This window comes from Lissotriton vulgaris, chromosome 12 (genome assembly GCF_964263255.1).
Source record: "Lissotriton vulgaris chromosome 12, aLisVul1.2, whole genome shotgun sequence".
In the NCBI taxonomy this organism is placed as follows: Eukaryota; Metazoa; Chordata; class Amphibia; order Caudata; family Salamandridae; genus Lissotriton; species Lissotriton vulgaris.
In genome coordinates this window covers 273,150,371-273,172,602 of record NC_141700.1, presented here as the reverse complement: position 1 = coordinate 273,172,602, position 22,232 = coordinate 273,150,371, and the positions used below count along the sequence as shown (strand labels likewise).

Here is a 22,232-nt window from a genome sequence, read left to right as displayed (position 1 = left end):
CATTTTTTTGCAATTATTTACTATTTTGAGCTATGTAAACTTGTCACTGCTATCCACGACATATTTCGAGCATCTTGTATCCCACCACAGAATATTTGACCCAAACCAAGCATAACCTAAGTTTCCCACCTCTGGACTCGTTCAAAATACACTTCTCCATTCAGAGATTCATCCAGAGCACAGTAACAGACTCCAAATTAAGCCTCAACAATTCATTTTGCAGTGGTAATAATTCATTCTGCAGTTCTGAATAATGCAACATAATCATTAACTTCTTTAGAGTTTCAAATATTAAGGGTTGAATTTAATTTAAAAAATAGGTGAGTACTACACCAGAACGATTTTACACAAGATAGTGAAGGCGTCACATGTGTATTGCCTGCGCGGGTGCGGGGAGGAGGGGACATTCTATCATACTTTATGGAACTGTGGTCGGATAAGAATGTACTGGACAGCCGTGATGCGTACCATTTCTCAGACTCTATCTATGTCCCTTTTGCCTGATCCCCGGCGCTGTTTATCGAATGTATGGGAAGCTAATGACTTAACGCATCGCCAACAGGATTGGGCTATGTTGGGTATGATGGTGGCGAAACGCAATATAGCAAGGCTATGGGGCTCGGATGTATTGCCCACGCTCAGGAACTGGTGCAGGGACATGGATGATGCAATGGTGGCGGAGAAGGCGGTGTTTGTCCACCATGGGTGCCCTGGGAAATGGGAACAAATATGGGGTGCTTGGAATAGGTTCAGGGGTAATATTTGCGAGCACCCTAGACTAGATGAGGAGGAGGTTGCCTCGGACTGATAATTGCTATTACGATCCTGTGTGATATTGCATTGTTGTGCCTAATTCAAAGTATTTCCTACAACTTTGTGACTTGGACATTAGTTACGCTTGATTGTGTCTGTACTGTATATCTTTAACTATGCTGCAAATGTATGCTTCTTCGCCCTACCTGTTTACTTAATAAAAACAATAAACAAAAAAAAATAGGTGAGTGCCATACAGTTTAAAGTAGCTTATTATTATGAGATAACAGCCACTGTGTTTCATCAGCACTTTTTTTCTGCTTGCTTTAATAAATGTGATTTTCCTACAGGATAAGGACAGCATGCGACAGGTGATCAAGGCCGTGGACAAGGCGAATGGGTACTGCTTCGGGGATGGAGAGCAGAGGACACTGGAGGTCATGATGTCTGCTGCAGTGGGGGCAGACTTCCAGTTCACGTCGTATCCTTTTTAAAGTGCATTCTTGTTGTCCACAATGCATATGAACATTGATTACCCCTGCTCCCCCTCTTCCCACATGTATGGTTGCTGTGGCATACAGCGGCGTGAGAGGATATTTGAGAGGTTAAGCACTATCACTGTACACATCTAGAAATTAAAATAATTTACACAAACTGTATAGCAAATTGATGCATCCTTGAACTGTGCTCCGCTTATACTACTGTATTCTCGAATAAGTTAAGATACAACCAAAAGACTAGCACTCTGCTGCTTATTGTACTCTTTAGACACATTTTTTCGTAGTAACTACCTTTGACTCTGAGGGCAGTTGCGGCCCCATCGTGTAGTTAAAGCCTCATTATTTCAGGAGCCTGGTCTTCAGGTACATGCCTGATATGGGACCTCTAATGCATTCAACTCGAACAGTTTGTTACACTAGAGCAGGGCTACAGTAAATCCTACTGTTCCATCATGTTGGCTGGGCCCATCCCACTGATACTTATTCCTTTATGCCCTTGGGTCTGTCCACAACTAGATAATCTAGTCTTCATCCTTTATAGCTCTCACAAGTCTCATTTGGTGTGCATAGGGTACTTGGACTCAAGTGAAACAACTCCTAAAGTGAGGCCTTATTCCAATGGTGCCCGCTAAAGGGGTCAGGAGAGATGGATCTGCGCCAGGTTTTCAGAATCAACCGATTATGTAAATGAGTTTCATTTAGAATGACTGAATATACATTTATCTTGTTTGGATATCCTGAAACTCTGGCATGGATCTGCCCCTTCTGACTATTATATTGGACACATATGTCTTACTCACATATTCGCTATAAGGGTAAGTGGGTGCATCATTCTCCCACTTAAACAGTTAGATTACTGTGGCCCAATTAAAAAGAAAATCTATTTTAGGAATTGAAGCTTTGCCTTTCTGCTTTAGATTCTTATCTCACACCTGAAACGTCTGTGGTAAAATGAGGTCTCTAAAAAATTGAGTTCTTTATTAAATGACAGATTTAATTATCACTTTACGTTACGAAAGGGGATGTGATGTTATTGTTAGTTGAATTTGTTCTTTAATAGGTGTTATATAAGATTCACGTAAACTTGACCAGTGCAATATGTGGCATGTTCCTATGTAAAGGGTGAGAAAGCTTAAAGGGATCTAGGAAGCAGTTCTCTTTTCCGACTTGATTGCCTAATGTATGCCTCCAAACAGTACTTTGTTCTTATGCAAGGGGCTGTAAGCACCACGGCCACTGCCCTTTCTGTTTCAAGCTGTAGAGCTGTTGTCCGCTTTAAGGGGCTAATTAAGTTTGTTGAAGCTATTGTGAATGCTGGCGTGGCAGTTCTGCTTTGCTCATTCATGTCCAAGATCTTTGCTTTCTGCCTAAGGAGAGATTGGAAGGTGCTGCATTCATGTATTGTCTTCAGTAGAGGCAATCACTAGCCAATCTCAAAGTTTTACACTGGTTATTTTGAAGACAACGTCTGTGGAGTTGCTTGTATCAACAATACTAGAAGAGCTGGTAACTAAGACTGTTGGTGAACAAAAGTGCTCAAAACTGCTCTGTTGAACTTCAGAGGTACTAATTGCTCTTCCAGTGCAAGATGCTACAACAGTATCCTCCAGGACAAGAAGGAGAGATTGGATTTCTTGTAAGACAAAAAATGTCAGTGACGCTTTCCTTGGTCCTAAAAGGACCTACAGAGAACATATGGACAGGTATAGTCCCTAAAATTAAAGAGCATTCATGTGTTTGATAAATAAGACAGTTCTCAGTTCCATCAAGTGGGCCCATCAAGAGGGCCTCATTGAAAAGTCCCTGCACTATTCCTTGTGGGTTCGTATGACGACTGTGAGAGTGTGTAGGAAATGTTATCCTCTGACTGCAGTTTTCTCATTCCATGTATCTTTGACGTTTTGAAAGGCTTAGTGCAAAGTTTCCACCATCTGGAAGTTATATTAACATGCACCATTGAAGGGTATGTTTTATTCATTGGATGCACGCAATTTGAACTATTTTGTGTTCCTCGAGTTACTTACCTGCACATGATAAATGACTTCATAGTCTATATGCTTTTTTGCTGTCATATGGAGCAGAAATTCAAGACTTGGCTGTTTGAATAAGTGATCAGCTACAGGTGAATTTAGTCTTGCGTAATTCAAAGGACAATTCAATCTTTGAAAGTTTTCATTAGGCTTATTATTCTATAGATAAGGTACAGGTACAGGTAGAGCTGCATAGGGCCCCTACTTAAAAGTCCAGTCGTACATTATCTTGTGCAACCTACATTTTATTTGTTTGGGTTGACAATCTGACTTTGGCAGACCACACTTAAGAATGTGGTGGTTACTTCAAGCCTATCTTTCATATGGGGTTGTGGGACAGCTATTTGTCCTGTTAGGCTGCATGGCGCAGCTCTCTGCATCGGTACTTGGAAATTGAATGTTTTTTTTAAGCTATTTGATGATCAGATAAATTAATAATTAAAACATTTGCCAAGCGGCAACATCAGAATTCTTGGTGCATAGAGGGGACTCAGCTTGAGTTTGCAAATGTACATTTCTGTTTGGATATTTGATTCCACGTTGCTCAAAAGTGTGAGCCTGTGGCAAGACTCCTCAGTCTGCTACCCAAAATTGTCTCTTTACCCTGCATCCTGTGATCATGTCTCTTGCAGGATGGTGTGACCTTGCCATCTCCATGCGATCTGCATAGGCCCACCCCTCAGCTCTTAAAACCTGGCGCCCTGGAAGGAACCCAACTCTGCTTCTTTCACCTGGCAGTCTGGGGCTGCATAATGTCTTGCTTTCCTTATTCTGACCCCACTGACCTACTTTTGGCTTGGGGTGCACACCTGTGAGTGAGCATATGCCACAACATGGATCTCGGACACAGTTCTGGAAGGCACCCTAAAGGGCTAAGCTCCTGTACAATTGGAGTGGGACTATCTTGGTATTTGTATTTTTTTTTACTTGCCACAAGACGTTGGAATCTTGCAAATGTCACTTTCAGTAAGTGGTATCGACCTTTGGGGGAAGGCCTCCTTTAGTGGTGCTGTTGCATACTTGCCAGATAGGCAGCCTGTAGTCCATACTTGCCTCTCCTTTCAACTTATGGTAAGCTGAGGACCAGTGGTCCATGAAGAGAAAGGGATAATGCTTGGGAGACCCTCCTCTGGTTGTGGGATACCTGTTTTTTTAAAACGTTTGACCCGAAGTGAACCATTCCAGAAAGTGTTGAGGAGGCACTGACATTTAACTTTGGCAGCCACTGGTGCTAAACACAGTGGGGGTGTGCACAAGAGTACTTTGTAACTAGTCGCATGCAGGAGTTGTGCAAATATGTTTTCAAATATCATTATCTACTGCAGCATGTTGAACGGCAACATTTTCAATGCATGCTAGGGCAGCTTTAAATTCAGAACTTTTGTTGGTGCATTCCTTATTGTGTGACACGTTTTGGGGCAGGAACCTATGAAGCCAATTTCATACACTCAATTTGCACCCGTGTGTATTGGATCTGCCATTTTGAATTGGTTTAACTGCCTCATCTGGTGCTGTTTTAATGCATGTGGGTTTTGCAGGTGTGCACAACATAGTGGCCACATCAATATGGCATAACTGATGATATTACTGTCAAACGTGCACACACTGCTCGTCAAGAAACAATCACTGTCTCATCTTACCCTTTGTCAGACACACGTTTGAATTTTAGATTTTTTATGGGTGATTTGCAAATCTCTGTTTAATTTGTCAGACATCTGAATGGGTGGCATAGAAAAAATATTAGTCTACTCATGGAGATTCATACATCACTTAATGTATGGAAATGATTTGGCTGTGCTGGCTTGTCATGATTTGCTACTCCGGTTTTCATTGGTGGTGCTGTGGATGGAGTTAGACTTCCTGGGTTACGGTGAGCGATGGGTTCTTCATGAACTGACACATAGAAACTCTTCACTGTACACCAGTTATTGTGGAGTATTTTATTGGTTTGTAATATAAATGTTGCAAACATAACTGCTGCTTGCATTTTGCATCCACCATTATTTATGTATTATTTACACAGAAGTAGGGGAACTATTATTTCCATGGAAAAAATGGCTCGTAATGTACAAATGTTGTTGGACTGCTGCTGGAGGAAGATAAATTTACATGGAAATGGAATGCATTATGATTAGATAGTGGAGTGAAAAGTGCTACATCATAGAATCGTGATGCGGAAGGAAGAGATGTATTTGACATATCGATGAAGAAGTTTATAGGACATTGAGACATGGATATACGTGTTATTAGAGAGGCATTGTGTGCAAGTGGTAAAGATGGAAACTATATAGCAGCTCTAAGACTTGTACCTTGGGCGGACTAGCACAAGGACTGCGAAGGGAATAATTGGTACAGTATATTTCTGTGTTGGGGATAGAAAACTCACTGAACACTGATTTGATAGAAGCAATTGCAATGTCTGAAAGAGAGCTGCTCCCTGCTCTGTGTGCTGGACTCTGGAATGACTAACAATCATACAGGAGATACCCTTTTTACTGGAAAAGGGAGAGGGTGTATAACACTACAAAAAACCAAAAGCTCCTTTTCCCGTCTTTTTGTAAGGAATGAGGATCTGTGTCTCTGGCACTCTCTAGTGGAACATCCAACACTGTATTTCTAAACTATAAGGTCTAAAGTAGGTTTCCAAAAAGCTAATTGCAAACACAAATTATTTTAACTAAAACAAAACCCCAAAAAACAAGAATCTATTTGATATCTATTTTATTTCCTAGAAAGCATTTTGTCATTACACGTATCAAAAATTAAAACATTTAATTCTCATATATTAAAAAAATGTGGTTACAAATAAAAAACAATTCCATACTGACAGAGGATGCCGTAAAAAGTATTTAGAATAAAGAATGTAGTTGAAAATGACATATAAAAAGGGGGTTACTGATGATATATAAAGATGAAATTAAGAGAGTTCTATCAGCAACACGATCCAGGTTAAATAGACAAGCTCAAAAATCATATTACTGTTCCAAAATGGCTGCCATTAAAATCGCCGGGCCGGAATGGACACATAATGACAATCCCAAATCATTAATAATAAACAATACGGGATGCTGTGGCAAAAATAACGAATGGAACGTAAGAAATACTGTAGAGAATTGTACCGAGGAAGGAATGATCCGAGGCAGGAGTTTCAGATTGAGACTTTTATTGAAGTCTTAAGTCCATGATTAACTGACCCATAGCAGAGCAGATTAGGGCAGTGAAGGACAGCAGAAGAGAATGAATTCAAAGAGAATTCTAGAATGGAAGGGACAGGTAGAATAGGGATAGAAATAAAAGAAATAGCAAAGAAGAAAGAACAGAACATTACACATCTTCCCCTTTTTGGAGAAACTTAAAATGAAACATTCTATAATAAATCATATTATACAACATATTAAAATACAAATCCAAAGGAAATAAAAAGCATTAAGATAAAACAAAATCCTTAAAATGAACAGGTAACTTACAAATTCTTTTTGAAGGTAAATTGGTAGAATCAATAACATTTTCTAAAGAAGTATCAGGACTTACATTTTATTGAAACGATGCAACAGTTGAACCAATAACATTTTCTAAAGAAGTATTAGGACTCACATTTTCTTGAGATGACGCAAGATTTGAGGTAAACCTTCAAACAAAACATAATAATTCACATCATGAGTAATACCAGTTTTGTTATAAATAGCAGCTTGCTCATCAGAAATAGGAACACGTCTGTTCATATTCCACCATTTCCCATTATGAAGCAAACAAGAACTGAGTCCAACCTTAGATATTTTGTAAGGAGAAGAGAAAGAGGATTCCCCTTTCCTGACAAGAAAAGGTTTCTTGATAAGGACATACGAACTAGAACAAAATTCTGTTGATTGAACATGTTTGCGAATATCAAAATGATATTTTTGTTTGTTCTGTGCTAAAGCAACAGATTGTTGTAAAATAGCATTTTTATCAGTACTGGTGACACAGCTTGAAGAGGAATTAGAAGAATGTCGCTCGAACCAAGAAGGAAGAAGTAAAGAGTGACATTTTCTACCTCTTAAAAACTCAAAAGGGGTGAAGTTAGTAGTTGAATGAGGTGAGTTGTGATATGCATTTACTTTATTTTTAAGAAAAAGATTCACATCTAACCCAGAGGATAGGGCAGTTTGAACCCCTTCTTTGAGAAAACGGTTCGCTCTCTCAACAAGTCCATTAGCAGCAGAACTGTACAAAGCTACTTGAATATGTTTAATATCCATGAATTTTTAGAAATCTTGCATGGCATTCGATACAAAATGAGTACCGTTGTCCGTAACAAGCTCTCTTGAAAGACCTTCAGCAGAAATAACATTTTTGAGAAATTGCAAAACAGAACTGGTCGAGTCTGATTCAACAAAAGAAAAATAAATCCATTTGGAGAAATAATCAATCAAGACTAATAAAAATCTTGACGAGGTAGCGAGGTAGGTAACAAATTAAAAGGTCCAGCAAAATCCAAAGCAACTTTCATCCATGGACCTTCAGGTAAAGAAACTGGACATAGTGGATGTTGTGTTGTCTTCCAATGTTTGTCAGAGACATCACATTGAGGACATAAATCAACAAAAGACGAAACTTGAGTATTTAGAGAAGGCCACCAATAATTTTCTCTGAGTTTCTTACAGGTATCAGTGACTCCTAAATGTCCTGAATTTGCAATTGATATAAGCTTGCTCCTAAGAGAAATTGGAGGAATAATACAACCATTCCTAGTACAGATGCCATTTTCTAGTGATAATTCTGAGGAGATCTGAGCAAATGGTCTTAAATTATGTGGAACATTGCGAATGGGAGGACAACCTTTAATAATAAAATTAGAAATCCTATTTAAATCATGATCAGTAGAAGTAGCCTCAAGACAATCTTTTTCTGAAATGGCACCATTAGATGAAGAAGCATCAATGGAGGCTACCACACAGTCAAATTCATCTATGACATCATGGGTTGCAGGTAATGGAAGCCGAGAGAGGCAATCTGCCCTGAGGTTTTTTCCACCTTGAATATACTTAATGGTAAAATTGTATTCTTGCAACTTAGATAGAATACGTACAAGGCGAGCAGAAGCTTTACCCAAACCATCTCCTTGCAAAAGGTTAACGCCACCCTTCCGTGAACCCTCCAAATCTTTTACAACCCCATAACAATATTTTTCCCAGAAACCCTAAAAGCCCCTAACTACGTTTAATGCAAACTTTCCTTGAAACTTAAAATTCCTATACTACCTCTTAATGTTGCCCATCCCAGAATGATAAAAAACACTTACTACTCCTTAATGCCAGCCTTCCCAGAATCCCAAAAAAACCTTACTACCCCTTAAAGCTACCCTTCCTTGAACCAGATAATCTTACTGTTCTTTTCCTTGACCCTACAGACTCCTTACTATCTTTTAATTCTACACTTCCCCGAGTCTTAAAATCCTTAAGCACCACTAAATGCCGCCCTTTCCTGAACTCTTAAAACTCCTTGCCATCCCTTAATGGTACCCTTCCCTGAACCCTAAAAATGTCTTCCCCTTAAATGTAACCCCCCCTAAACAGCTCTTAATACTACCCTTCCCTAAACCCACAAACCTCTTGCAATAGCCTAGCGCTAACCATCCCTGAGCCCCTACAACAGCTCACTACCCCATAACGCTACTCTTCCATGAACCCTAAAAAGCTCTTACTACCCTTTAATACTATCCTTCCGTGAACCCTAAAATCTCCTTATTGCCCCTTCATGCTACCCTACCCTGAACACACTTTAGTCCCTCTTAATGCTACCATTTCCTGAAGCCCAATATCTCCTTACTCACTCTGGGACTCGGCCTGCTGAAAGCCTAAGGGTGAAATACTGGGAAGAAAAGGGGAATGAAATTACTGATTCCTCCTGTAATTCCTAATTTTTAAGGTGACCCTCACGTGACCCCTGTTATTTCTATTGCTATCTGCTTCACCGCATTATCAATGACCCTTGGCTCAGGAACTCTGGGGAAGATCATCAGGGAAGTTGTTATAGGCCCCTTAGTCTTGTCAAGCAGCACGGAAAAGCTTAGCTCTTTAAAGTTACAAGAACATTTCTTGTGCATTGGTGGAAAAACTTTGAGGACTACATTCTGCTGCTTATGTACAGTGGAGCTGCACTTCGTTTTCGTTTTGGAAGAAATGTGCCCCACCCCAGTAATGAAGTATTTTACATGATATTCAATACTTTGCTATACTGCTACAATTCAGTAATACCGCTACCATAACCAGTTATAATGACATTACCGTAAATTTAGAGATTAATGCACCAGCATTGTTTTCGTCTCTTTTTTAGAAATTATTGGTGTAAATTGGCACTAGCTTTTTTGCCTGTGCTTTGGTACTAATAGGCACAGAATGCAGTACTTTTCTCCTAATGCACAAATAGCGTACATGCACTGAAAACCATTTTCTGCAGCGTTCACAGTTTTTTTTACTGTTTTTCACGCAAAAGTATGCCAATGAATATCAAAATACACCACATATTAGTGTGTGACTCTTAAAAATGTGGACTATTTAGCTAAGGTAAATTTCCCTTTTGCTGTCTAGTTGACAACATAGCTACTTAGATGACATTTATTTAGCAGTACTTTAAAATATGAATAGAGTGGGCTTTTGCTTGGCTAGATTCAGATGTCTGTTACTCTAGCACCTTATACTATCAGCTGCTGATGTATTATTCTGCTTTCCAGGGGTCGTATTACTAAAAGGGCTGATTTTTTCCTGTTTTCTCCACGGCTCACCTTTAAACAGTTACTCCAGATGCAAACAGGGAATATATGCTGTGAGAAGTTGGCCTGATATACGATGTCTCCAATTCTGGGGGCACCTTGTATCAGTCCAAACAACCCTTATGGTGTCTGGTTGTAAGTCAACCTTATTAGACAAGCTATCCTAATGGTAGCATGGACTAAGTAGTTTAAAGGCTTAACTCAAGAGGTTGTGTTAAGCGAGCTGTTTTACCAATCACAATCCTGTAATATCAAATGAAAGGACACCACACAAGTTATATATTATAAAAATATATGTATTTATTACTAGAATAATCCTCTATACTCTTTGAGTCTAGAGGCACAAGCGTTTAAACAAAAGCACAGTTAAACATATAAAAGGGACCCACCTGGACTTTGTTTGGAAGGTTGCTGCTGACCCTGCGCTTGAGCCTGTCCACTTGCCGGGGTGTGCCTGTACTGCTTGTTCCGCCGCTACCCCTCGCCGCACCCGCTCCGCGGGTGCCGCTTCGCGGCTTGGAGGCTCGGAGGAGGGAGAGGTGAAGGCTGCACGCCAAAGCTGGGAGGCGCCTGGAAGGAACAACTCGCAGGCGCTCGCAGGGACTCAGTAGACCAGGAGTCCCTGCTTCCCCAGGCCTGAGAGCGGACGCGCCCACCTTCAGACACGCCCCCCGCCTGACCAGGTGAAGAGGCGCGTGTTCCCACAAGCCGCTGGGACCCACCTGGACTTTGTTTGGAAGGTTGCTGCTGACCCTGCGCTTGAGCCTGTCCACTTGCCGGGGTGTGCCTGTACTGCTTGTTCCGCCGCTACCCCTCGCCGCACCCGCTCCGCGGGTGCCGCTTCGCGGCTTGGAGGCTCGGAGGAGGGAGAGGTGAAGGCTGCACGCCAAAGCTGGGAGGCGCCTGGAAGGAACAACTCGCAGGCGCTCGCAGGGACTCAGTAGACCAGGAGTCCCTGCTTCCCCAGGCCTGAGAGCGGACGCGCCCACCTTCAGACACGCCCCCCGCCTGACCAGGTGAAGAGGCGCGTGTTCCCACAAGCCGCTGGGACCCACCTGGACTTTGTTTGGAAGGTTGCTGCTGACCCTGCGCTTGAGCCTGTCCACTTGCCGGGGTGTGCCTGTACTGCTTGTTCCGCCGCTACCCCTCGCCGCACCCGCTCCGCGGGTGCCGCTTCGCGGCTTGGAGGCTCGGAGGAGGGAGAGGTGAAGGCTGCACGCCAAAGCTGGGAGGCGCCTGGAAGGAACAACTCGCAGGCGCTCGCAGGGACTCAGTAGACCAGGAGTCGCTGCTTCCCCAGGCCTGAGAGCGGACGCGCCCACCTTCAGACACGCCCCCCGCCTGACCAGGTGAAGAGGCGCGTGTTCCCACAAGCCGCTGGGACCCACCTGGACTTTGTTTGGAAGGTTGCTGCTGACCCTGCGCTTGAGCCTGTCCACTTGCCGGGGTGTGCCTGTACTGCTTGTTCCGCCGCTACCCCTCGCCGCACCCGCTCCGCGGGTGCCGCTTCGCGGCTTGGAGGCTCGGAGGAGGGAGAGGTGAAGGCTGCACGCCAAAGCTGGGAGGCGCCTGGAAGGAACAACTCGCAGGCGCTCGCAGGGACTCAGTAGACCAGGAGTCGCTGCTTCCCCAGGCCTGAGAGCGGACGCGCCCACCTTCAGACACGCCCCCCGCCTGACCAGGTGAAGAGGCGCGTGTTCCCACAAGCCGCTGGGACCCACCTGGACTTTGTTTGGAAGGTTGCTGCTGACCCTGCGCTTGAGCCTGTCCACTTGCCGGGGTGTGCCTGTACTGCTTGTTCCGCCGCTACCCCTCGCCGCACCCGCTCCGCGGGTGCCGCTTCGCGGCTTGGAGGCTCGGAGGAGGGAGAGGTGAAGGCTGCACGCCAAAGCTGGGAGGCGCCTGGAAGGAACAACTCGCAGGCGCTCGCAGGGACTCAGTAGACCAGGAGTCCATGCTTCCCCAGGCCTGAGAGCGGACGCGCCCACCTTCAGACACGCCCACCGCCTGCAACGCCCACTACATAACAAACTGCCTGTCGCTCAGCGGGACGCGAGCGGGACGCCGAGCGAAGCCCGAGCAAAGGGCGGGCCGTCTGTGGCCGTCAGGGGCTGACAGAGGCTGGGCTGGGCCCCGTCCCTTTCCTTTTACCAACCGCGACGACTCACGCTCGGTGCCTGTTGCCCTTCTGTTGCCCAAACCATGTCTACACGCTCCGGTAAGCCTCTCAGGGGTGAGGTCGAAAGGGTATCTAATGTCGCGAGCCCTGTCATAGGGTCAATGGACCGTTTTATTACCAGGGTAGCGGCGGTGATTGAAAAGGAAATCGCCATGTCTGAGCGGCGTTTATCTGAAGTATACCTTCCCGCAAGACGCTCATCATTGGGGACAGTCGCCCAGTCGCTCACACCAGCCATTGCCCGGGTTCAAGCGGGTACCCCCCCTAGTATGGTCAGTGCTCCCTCAGAACCCCTCCATCTGACGGGTATTGAGCAAAATATAGATAGGCTGGAAACTCTGGCCGCTCTCCTTCCTATAGTTACAATGGAAGACGGTGGCCCTAGTAACCTGTCCATATCACTACCACCTATTCCGACAAGTGATGTCATTAGAGATCCCGAGTCCCCAAAATCGCCTGCACCCACCACAGTTGTCCCAGATGGAAAGCTAGTTGGGGCTTCACCTATCACCGGGACTCCTGATACTAGGCAGGAATTTCCCCCCTGTAGGTAAAAAGTCGCGTAAACACAAGAAGGGTAGGCTAGTGAGACAGGCCGCCCTCTATCAAAGAGTAAGGAAGTCCCCTGTATCTAACACAAGAATTACAAGGGGTGCCCCTATGCTGAATGAAACCGACATAGAAGGGGATGTATTGATTTCTCCCAAGGGGCCTCACATATCCAAGGTCTCAAAGCTAGCTGACTTAGTAGCGGTTGAAAACATTCTGGAGAAGGTATATACCCTCTTGAAACCGTTACTAACACAAGTAAAGGGTCTAGGGGAGAGGATTGACAAACTAGAGCAGTCAACCTTGGATGGGTTACACTCACTCAAAACAACAATCAAACAAGCAACTAGAGTGTCTGTAAATAAGGACGTGGGTGTAAAAGGGAATGATTTACCAGCGCAGAAAGGCCCTAAGCCCCTAACATCCCAAAACAAAGCTGCTCCTAATAATTTAGTAATCCCAACTCCTAAATCCCCTCCCCATCCGAAACCAGGCCCAAGTCACAAGGGACTCTCAACACATATAGAGCCTGAGAAAAATAAGCCGAAACCTCTTCCTCAAAAACAGCAACAGATAACTAATGGTAATAAGGAAGTCCAACAAAAATTAGAAGGTAGCAGTAAACCCAGTGGCCCAACGACTAGGAAAGCCCCCAGGCCTGCAACACAATGTTCTGCCCCAATTATCTCCCCACAGGCCCCCAGTATCCCCCCACGACGGATCCCTCCAATTAATCTCCCACCAGACTGTCAACCATTTGTTGCTGTCATGGTTAATGTGCCTCCCCTAAAGGATGGTCAGTTGGAAAACCATCAATCACTCAAGAATAAGTGTATCCACTGGCTGAAGGCAAATAAACCAATCCCCCCGGGTGTGGACGGCATTATCCTAAGTGTCCGCAGAGTGAGATGGGTAGGGCAAGGGAAAAAAATGCTGGAGGGAGACTGTGTAATTATAAATTTCCAAGATCACAGAGTGGTACCATCCATTTGTACTCCTATTAAAAATATGGGGGCCCCGGGGGTTAAACTGGTAGACCTCTCATATTTTTACCCTAGGCACCTTGTTAGCCCAAATGGAGGAAGTGTAAGTTCTCTTAATTCTGGCCAAAACTGGGCCGGTGTTGTAGGAGGCAATAGGGAGAAACAAATGTGGGCAATTGGCCCCTGCTGACTGGAACCAGCGAGCAGAGTAGAACAAGTAGAACCACCACCCACCCAAATAAACCTTGTAAGTGGAATGGGAGGCCCTATAATAATTCCACAAGATCCCTGCTCTCCTGGGATATATAGGGGGAGCCCTATAGATAGGGGCTTTCAGGCGCCCAGCGACCATCCAGCTGTGACGGACCTAGTCTTTAAGGTTTTCAGCTGGAATGTCGCAGGGATTGCTGGAAAACTGGCCCTCCCAGACTTTACTGCATGGGTTGATAAGCACTCCTTGTGCCTCTTCCAGGAAACCTGGAGCCTGATACCGGTCCATAGGGTGGGTTTTTCCTCATACTTCTCTCCTGCGCGGGTCTCGGATTCCGGGAGAGGCCGCCCGGCGGGCGGCCTTCTAATTTGGGTCGCGGCTTCTCTAAACTGTAGAGTAGTGGACTATCCCACAGGCTCCCCGGACATACAAAATATTACCCTTATAGACCAAAGGGGAAAAATTGTTCTAAACATCTTTAATGTGTATGCTCGGGGTACAAAGGATGGGAGAAAGTCTCCAGTAATAGCTCTCCTCGAGACCCTGTTAAACAACACCCCCCATAAGACCCGCACCCTGGTTGTAGGTGATATGAACTGCACGTTCGAGCCTTTGGGCTCGGACGTTTCCCTCGACCAGGATGAGGAGGATGCCAGGTGGGGGATCCCGGCTCTGGACATCGCACCGATTAAAAGGTGGACAGAAGTGGCGCTCCAAATATACTCCCTTACTCTTGAATTTAATCTAAGGGCAGCGAATGGGAGAACTTCCTTGGACAGGGGGGGTGCACATACCTACAACAGACCAGGGCACACATCTAGGCTGGATTATGTCCTAATAGATGTGTGCTTATGGCCTTATGTAAGGGACATGCAGGTGGTCCCTTCGACAGAAAGCGATCACAACCCACTCTCCCTAGAAATGGAACAATGGTGGCAACCCTTAAGGAAGGCCAACACCAAAGAGGTACTCGGACCATTAGATGAATCTGAAGTCTCCCCATGTGGTAGAAGAATTAAATGGGCGAAACTGGTCCTATCCGAGGCAAAGGTTGGGGAAATCCAATACCATCTAAACCACGCGGTAAAATCTCTCGGAACCTCGCTAGAAAGGGTGGGTAAAGTGAGTGGGTTATTTCTCTCCCTGATTAAAGCCTTAACCAACGTGTTTACCCTGTACTCTAAAAAGCCGGGCAATACAGGAACTAAAAAATCTGTTGAGGGGTGGTATACCCAAGCGTGCAGCACCCATAAGGCAAAGTTAGTTGAGGCAGTTAAATCTAAATCCCAGAGTGTGATCCAGGAAGCTAGGAAGGCCTATAAAAAGACCCTTGGTTTGGCTAGAAGGGAGTGGGAAGAAAATTACTGGGAAGACCTACTCCAGGCTAGCAAAATTAGGGATTCAGGGGTGTTCTGGAATCTCATAAGGAAACGGAGCAAATCTGATGCAGCCATGAGACCCTGCAACATCCCGCCTCAAAGCTGGGTAAAACACTTTGGGTCTCTATACCTCCCACCAGACGGGGAACTGTCTGTAGGGATGGATCTCACACTAACAATCGAACCTCATGCCTATGACCTCTTCACTCCCTTAGAGATTGAGGGGGTTATAGGCTGGGTGGCACCACGCAAGGCACCGGGCCCGGATGGCCTTCCGGGTGATCTCATGAGGGCTTACCCAGCGGAATGGGGAAGGATCATAGCGGCTCTCCTAAATGATATTATGAGGGGAGGAGTAGTACCAGAATCCTGGAAAGGGGCGGTGGTTGTCCCCATTTATAAAAAAAGGGTGCAGGGAAACCCCGGGAAACTATCGCCCAATAATTCTGATAGACTCCACCCAAAAGATAGCTGGTAAAGCTATCCTTGGTAGGATCCTCCATTGGGTGGAGGAGAATAAAATCCTATCAGACTTTCAGGCTGGTTTCCGGGCTGGTATGGGGACTATAGAGCAGGTGTTTAGGTTGTCCCTTTTGGGGTGGAAGGTGGTGGAACTAGGCAAGGGTAGTCTTTACTTAGCCTTTATAGACTTGAAGACTGCCTTTGACCTAGTTCCCCGGGAAGAGCTTTGGAGGGTCCTTCGTGAGTTGGGACTACCACCTTACATCTTGTCCCTTCTCATAATCCTTCATGCCCACACTTTTGCACAGGTCCGCTGGGGTAAAAACGGAGAGCTCACTGAAAAGATACCAGTGTCTAGGGGCGTAAGACAGGGTTGCGTCTTGGCACCCACCCTATTCTCGTTATATCTGAATGGGGTGGTAAAACACCTTCAACAAGAACCAGTCGACGCCCCCTGTCTTGGAGGTGTCCGTATCCCAACCCTGCTTTTTGCGGACGACACGCTCCTGATTTCGAAGACCCCACAAGGACTACAGAAACTTCTAACACGATTCCAGGAGTTCTGTGTTGCAAAAGGGCTAATAATAAATGTGGACAAGACAAAATACCTAGTTGTTAACCCACCTAAAAAATTGGGCCGCCCACCTACACTCAACTCTATTCCCCTGGAAAAAGTAGCCGAATTCGACTACCTTGGCATCCGGATTACGGATAGGATGACTTGGGCAAACCACATTGAAAAAATGGTCCTTAACCACAGGAGAGTAGGAGGAGCTCTCATGAGGGAATACAGGGCCTCAACCAGGAGATCACTTACCCCAGTACTCGACATCTACAAGGCCAAAGTAGCGACATCAGCCTTGTATGGGGCAGAACTGTGGGGCCACTGCCGACTGGATGCCTTAGTTACTGCTGAGAGCAAGCTATTAAAATCATTCATCGCTGTTCCTCTGAGCACACCGTCAGTACCAGTGAGGATGGACACGGGATGCAAAAACATTAAAGATCAGGCCCAGCTTTGCCCGCTCCTGTTGTGGACACGGATCTGGAGGTGCGAAGAATTAAAATCTTATGCTGATGCCCTGAGAGACATAATGAGCCAGGGGGGTTGGGCCAAAATAAAATGGTTAAAGGATACCAAAAAGTTGTTGGAGAATATAGGACTAGGAGATTGCTGGTCATCCCGCTCAGCCCCTCCAAAAGAAGTTGTCAAGGCGCTTTTTTGGAAATGGATTGCTGAGCGTCTAATCTCTAGCTCCAATCATTGCAGGTCCACTGCCACCTTTTTGCAAATTAAAGACACTGTGGCCTTTGAACCTTACTTGGACTTGATTACTCTCCCCTTTGACCGTGCTCTTTACTTTAAATTTAGAGTTGGTTCCCTCCCGCTAGGTGCCCTGGTATCGAAATGGTCAACACTGGATCGCATTTCTCCCAACTGTGCATGTTGCCCGAGTAAGATTGAGTCCATTGCGCACGTTCTATTTGAATGCCCGGATTATGCAAGGCCTAGGAGCTCTTGGCTGAAACCACTCTGCCGCAACATGGGCACACGCAGTCATTTAGTAGCCTTGCGTATCCTAAGCACGGACACTTCCCCCCCCATAGTGTGTGGAATAGCTAAATTTTTAAAGCAGTTTTGGCTAATTCGATGTAAGAGATTGTCAGTAGCTGTTTAATCCTCGTTTTAGTTAATTTATTAATGGACTTTATATCCTTTTATCACTTTTTAATATTTCTTACTGACTTCTTGTGGCATTAACTTTTTGTACACTGTATTGATTGTATTATGAATGTGCTTATAAGATACCTCTGTATATCGAATAAAAGCTTATGACTGACAGATAAAAGTTGCACAGTTATGGATGAGGCCGGGGGGCCACGCAAACCATATATTAAAAAAGTGGTATAAGAGATACCAATCTAACAGTGGTTAGGCCTAGGGCCTAGGGAATCGCTGGGACCAATCGGGACTAGCAATGCTGAAGTCGGAAAAAGCCCGCGGGAATCGGGTGCAGCGCTTAAAGCACACGCATGCACCAATGCAATGTCAATGGTGCATAAAAGTTGCAAAGTTACTGTTGAAGGAACCTTCCGACTGACCTAGAAGGACAAAACTTTAGACACATACATTAGAGGTGTGTACCAGTGTGGGAACACCGGCGTTGCTGAGTTACCTCACCCACAGGAAGCGGGTGCACAGGTGCGAAGTAGTGTCGGGTTTCGTCACGCAGGTCGATGGTGCCTTAAGATGAAGATGCTGCAGGCGTTGGGAGGAGAAGTGTCCGGTTTGATCCAAGGGTGGATCGAAGTTGTAGAGTACATGAAAGCAGAGTGGACAGAGTCTGGGTCACTCAGCAGTGACCAGGGTGGAACCAGGCAATGTCGGGCGCAATCAGGTGGTTGTCGAGAAGCTTGTCTCCCCTGCCACGTGGACTCTGGGGCACAGAGGATGTCCAGGAGTGGATCACGAGCTGTCCCACGAAGGCTCTCGCTGTCGGTGGTGTCGGCTTCCAGATTGGAGCAAACAACCCTTGGCAAGAGCAATCCACGCAGGACTGGAAGATCGCTTCTTTCTCGGACTAGCAAAGTCAGAGAGGGTGCTCCTTTTCAGGGGAGCGAGGGCCAGTCCAGAGCAACCGGACTGGCAGTGTAAATTCGAAGGTTCGTCGGTTCTGGGGCCACAAGCCAACGGGCAAGTGACCGGACCAACGCGTTGAGCCAAAAGTTGCAGAAGGGCCCCACGCAGCACTCTGTGAGTGTAGAGGGGTGAACTTCGGTGCAGGAGTGGCTCAGGCTGGGGCTTCTCAAACCCCAATGCACAGCTTCGAGGGTGCCTCGGGAGCTGCACGGTCAGCGCCTCGTGGTCTTTCCAAGATGGCCGGCCCCACGCTTCAGGTCGCCTCCACGGGTCTCAGCTTTGCAGGGACTGTGGATCGGGCTGTTAGAAGGCAGGAACGCTGGGTCTTGTCAAACTCTGTCGCTCGAGTTCCGGCGGGAACTGCAACAAAGCAAACGTTGAGGTGCTGGATGGTGCCTGTTTGCACAGGGTGGTCACTCCTTGACCACAAGGGAGATTCTTCAGTCTTCTACGTCGAGTAGGATGTCGAAGGGTCAGAGTTTCGTTTCATAAGTTTGTCAGGATAATCTGAATGCTTGGGCATTGCTCCCACTCTTATCCAAATCGGGTGGGCTGGATTACCTGCTAGGTCCCTCCTATGGGTGGGACCCAGGAAGGGGTTGGTTACACCCCTTTCCCTTTGTCCAGGGTCGCGCTGGGACTGGGGCTGGTGAGCCCCAGAAACGGTTTGACCGGATTATTCAAGGGGAAGCCTTGTGCTCCCCATTGCACTGTCTGGTTTCTTTCAAACCTCCCTGCTACAATCCACTATCTCCTGTCTGGGGTGGTGTGACACCTCCCCACGACAGGAAACCCTTTGTCTAGGCCTCCTCGGCTGAGTTTCGGTCAGCAGCAGGAGGACTCGTGCCTGTGGCGGAAGCGTCCATTTTGTGATGCTGAGGCTCTTTTAAAAATCAACCGCGTTTCAGTAAAGTAACATGTCTTATCCCTCTAGAAGGTTGGAATGCTACCCCGTCGCCAGGACTGGCGAGGGGGTAGTATTCCAAAACGTATGACATCAAACACGACATGTTTTGATAATGTCAAACCAAAGTTAGCACATAACCGCAGTGGATTATAATGCACTTAATAGTATATGGTATGGCATTATCCCGGAACAGCTTAGGGAATTGTTCCCGACAGCTGCAGACAGGCTCAGCTCATGCTAGAGCTCCATCTCACATAAAACCAAGCCCTCTGCCTCCAGGATTGTTAAGGCCTGCCATAGGAGTGACTTATAGGTATATATGTGTCCAGATATAGGTTTAGATATAGGAATACTATATCTAAGCACGGGGTGATTACACCACCTTACCCCAGCTGAGTGATCAGCCAGTTGTGTCGATTTAAGTACCAGCCAGGGGTGGCAAAAGATATGCTGCAGCCCTTGGTAGGCCTTGTTGGCACCTATGCCCTGAGCACCTATACTGCATGGTACAGGGGCTGACAAGGAGTCCAGTTCCAATTGGGTTATGTACCTATAGTACATGTATGTGAATTTAGAGAGAGAACAGAAGGCTGTGGGTCTGATTAGCAGGCCCACAGCCACATTAGGTCGAAAACCAGTGAAGCAAAAAGCAAAGATTTGGGGTGACCATAGGATAGCAGACCCTACTCTCCTAAATATGCACTCTATTATGATGAATGCACTACTCTCAGGACAACCACAAACTTGTGCTGCCATGGGAAAGCTCAATCATGTAGCATACGGAGCAGCTGTTTAAAAGCAAGAGAGTTTCAACCGCTTGCAGGCGTGTGCAGTGAATTCTGCACCATTGTGCTAGGGGATTTCTGGGAGGTCCATGGGACCCCCTTTCAGACCATGACACCTTTTTGTGGACATGTTTGCCTGTACACTCACCTCAGTAATACGATGCGGACACAGAGACAAAGTGATTCCCTCATTTGCTAGGGCCAGGCCCCAATGCAAATGAGGGGACGGCCTCTCACAATTGCACGTGTGCTACATGTGAGCTAGCACTGTCCTTATTACAGAAGGAGCTGCACAAGCATCTTGTGCCCCTTATGTAATACCAAAGTGCCCTGTCTTTATGTAATACAGCCCCAGGATGTCCTTCCATCAAAATGCACATGGGATTATTGTAAATCTAAAAAATAAACTCAACCATGTTGTTTGTCACATTCCACACTATGCTACATGCATTCTACACAGAAAGCAGAATATATATATTTTTTTAACTACATTTCCCCACCCTTGGCAAAGCCAAAAGGACAGGCTTTAGGGGTAAACAACATTTGTGTATACAGTGTATGTAAATAGCATTTGTGAATGCCTGTGTTTACATTAGTTGGTAATTTATATACAGACCTATCAGCTTTGCCAATACTTGTTATGAATAGCATCCCAAAGTATATAGGTTGTAATAGTTGAAGGTTTTGTAGCTTAGTGAAGTACACGTTACAAGGTACTCTGTCTCTTAAGGTTGGTTTATGTAGGAATTTGGTCAAGATGGTATTTCAGATTGTTACAATTTGGTTTTGGAAAACGCTGGTCAGTATTTTACAAAGTAATAGGATTAAAGTTGTTGTAATACTATTTGGAGTTTTAAGCTCTTCAATGAATTTTTTAGACATGTTGAAGGCAGTGCTTAATTTGAGCCAGTGGTTTCCGGTGCTCAGCAGCAGCACTTAATTGCTAACATCAGCACTTATGACAGTCTGCCACTTGGCGGCGCTGTTTGTTTTATTTAGCGATAAGCATAACGACACTTGTTTTTTAATTCAATGTACATTAAAAATAACTAATACCTCTCACCCCAGCCATTCTTATATCTTTGGGGCCCTGGAATAGTCTGAATTGTCACACCTTTAGGAGTGTGATGGTTTTTTAGAAGGTGTGATTCTACGGTCATTGGTAGCACTGTTGGGGGCAGTGGGTTGTGCATGCTGCAGTAGCCTCTTGAAGAGGGGCCTGGCACTTACTTTTTTATTTTATAAATTAAGCACTGGTTTGAGGCATTAGATTGACGTTGGGGAAAGACATTTGGCAACTTAATTTCATATTTTCTATCCTTAAGCATTAATAGCTAAAAGACTCTTCGGGTTCTGAGTGTGTGATCCTCTCCATTTCCTTCGTAATTGGCGTATTTCAAGTTGTTTGTGGCCACCACCTCTGAGTTAACACACTCTGGGGTTCCAGGACTCTGGCTATCTGATTCTTTCCTTAACCCTATCTTCCCCAGCACCCTTGGCATTCAGGATAAGTATGTGGAGCCTGAGAGTCGGACGGTGGAGGAAGAGGCGATGGAGTTGTGATTTCCGTCACCCAGTGTACCACCCTGCCAGGATGCCTAGAGACAGGACGCGATTTCCGGTCACTTATGGACCTGAAGCATGGATTCCATCATGAAGTAATAAGATGAAACCTCTTTAGAAAAAAAATGGCACTATGACTCCATGCTCTCGTCCCTGTAGACCTCCGGTGTCGGCATTAAACAAGAAGCGAAGGGAGAGGTTTGTATGAGGGACCCTTCCCTTGAAAATGGAAGATACTGGCTGCTGTTTTACCGTTTTGTTTAGATATTTCTTTTCATGTTTAGAGCTTTAATAATAAAAACTTAAAATCTAATTTGTTTCTGTTTTATAATGGATTTTGTTTTATGCTCGTTTCCGGACACTCTTGTAGATACATACAAATCCTTTTACCCCCAGTCCCTAAAGGTACTCTCCTCTGATGGAAAGAAATAACGGTAACGTTTCATTTCCTTTTCCAAGAGTCCAAGATAAATGAGTAACTTAAAACACTTGGAAAACGTAATCAAATACCCAAAGATAGGCGGTTGTAGTGAGCATTT

The 22,232-nt window shown here is 45.4% G+C and overlaps 1 protein-coding gene across 2 annotated transcripts in view; it reads left to right on the top strand.

Moving 5' to 3' along the window:
* LOC147673941 (GPN-loop GTPase 2-like) overlaps positions 1–22,006 on the top strand; it is a 121,864-nt gene extending 99,858 nt beyond the window's left edge. For both annotated transcript variants that reach the window (XM_086945024.1, XM_086945025.1), the window contains exons 5-6: positions 1,104–1,234; positions 21,621–22,006. In XM_086945024.1, the coding sequence (XP_086801150.1) occupies positions 1,104–1,234; positions 21,621–21,693 (204 nt within the window). In that variant the 3' untranslated portion in view covers positions 21,694–22,006. The remainder of the gene's footprint in view (positions 1–1,103; positions 1,235–21,620) is intronic.
* Positions 22,007–22,232: the final 226 nt, after the last annotated feature.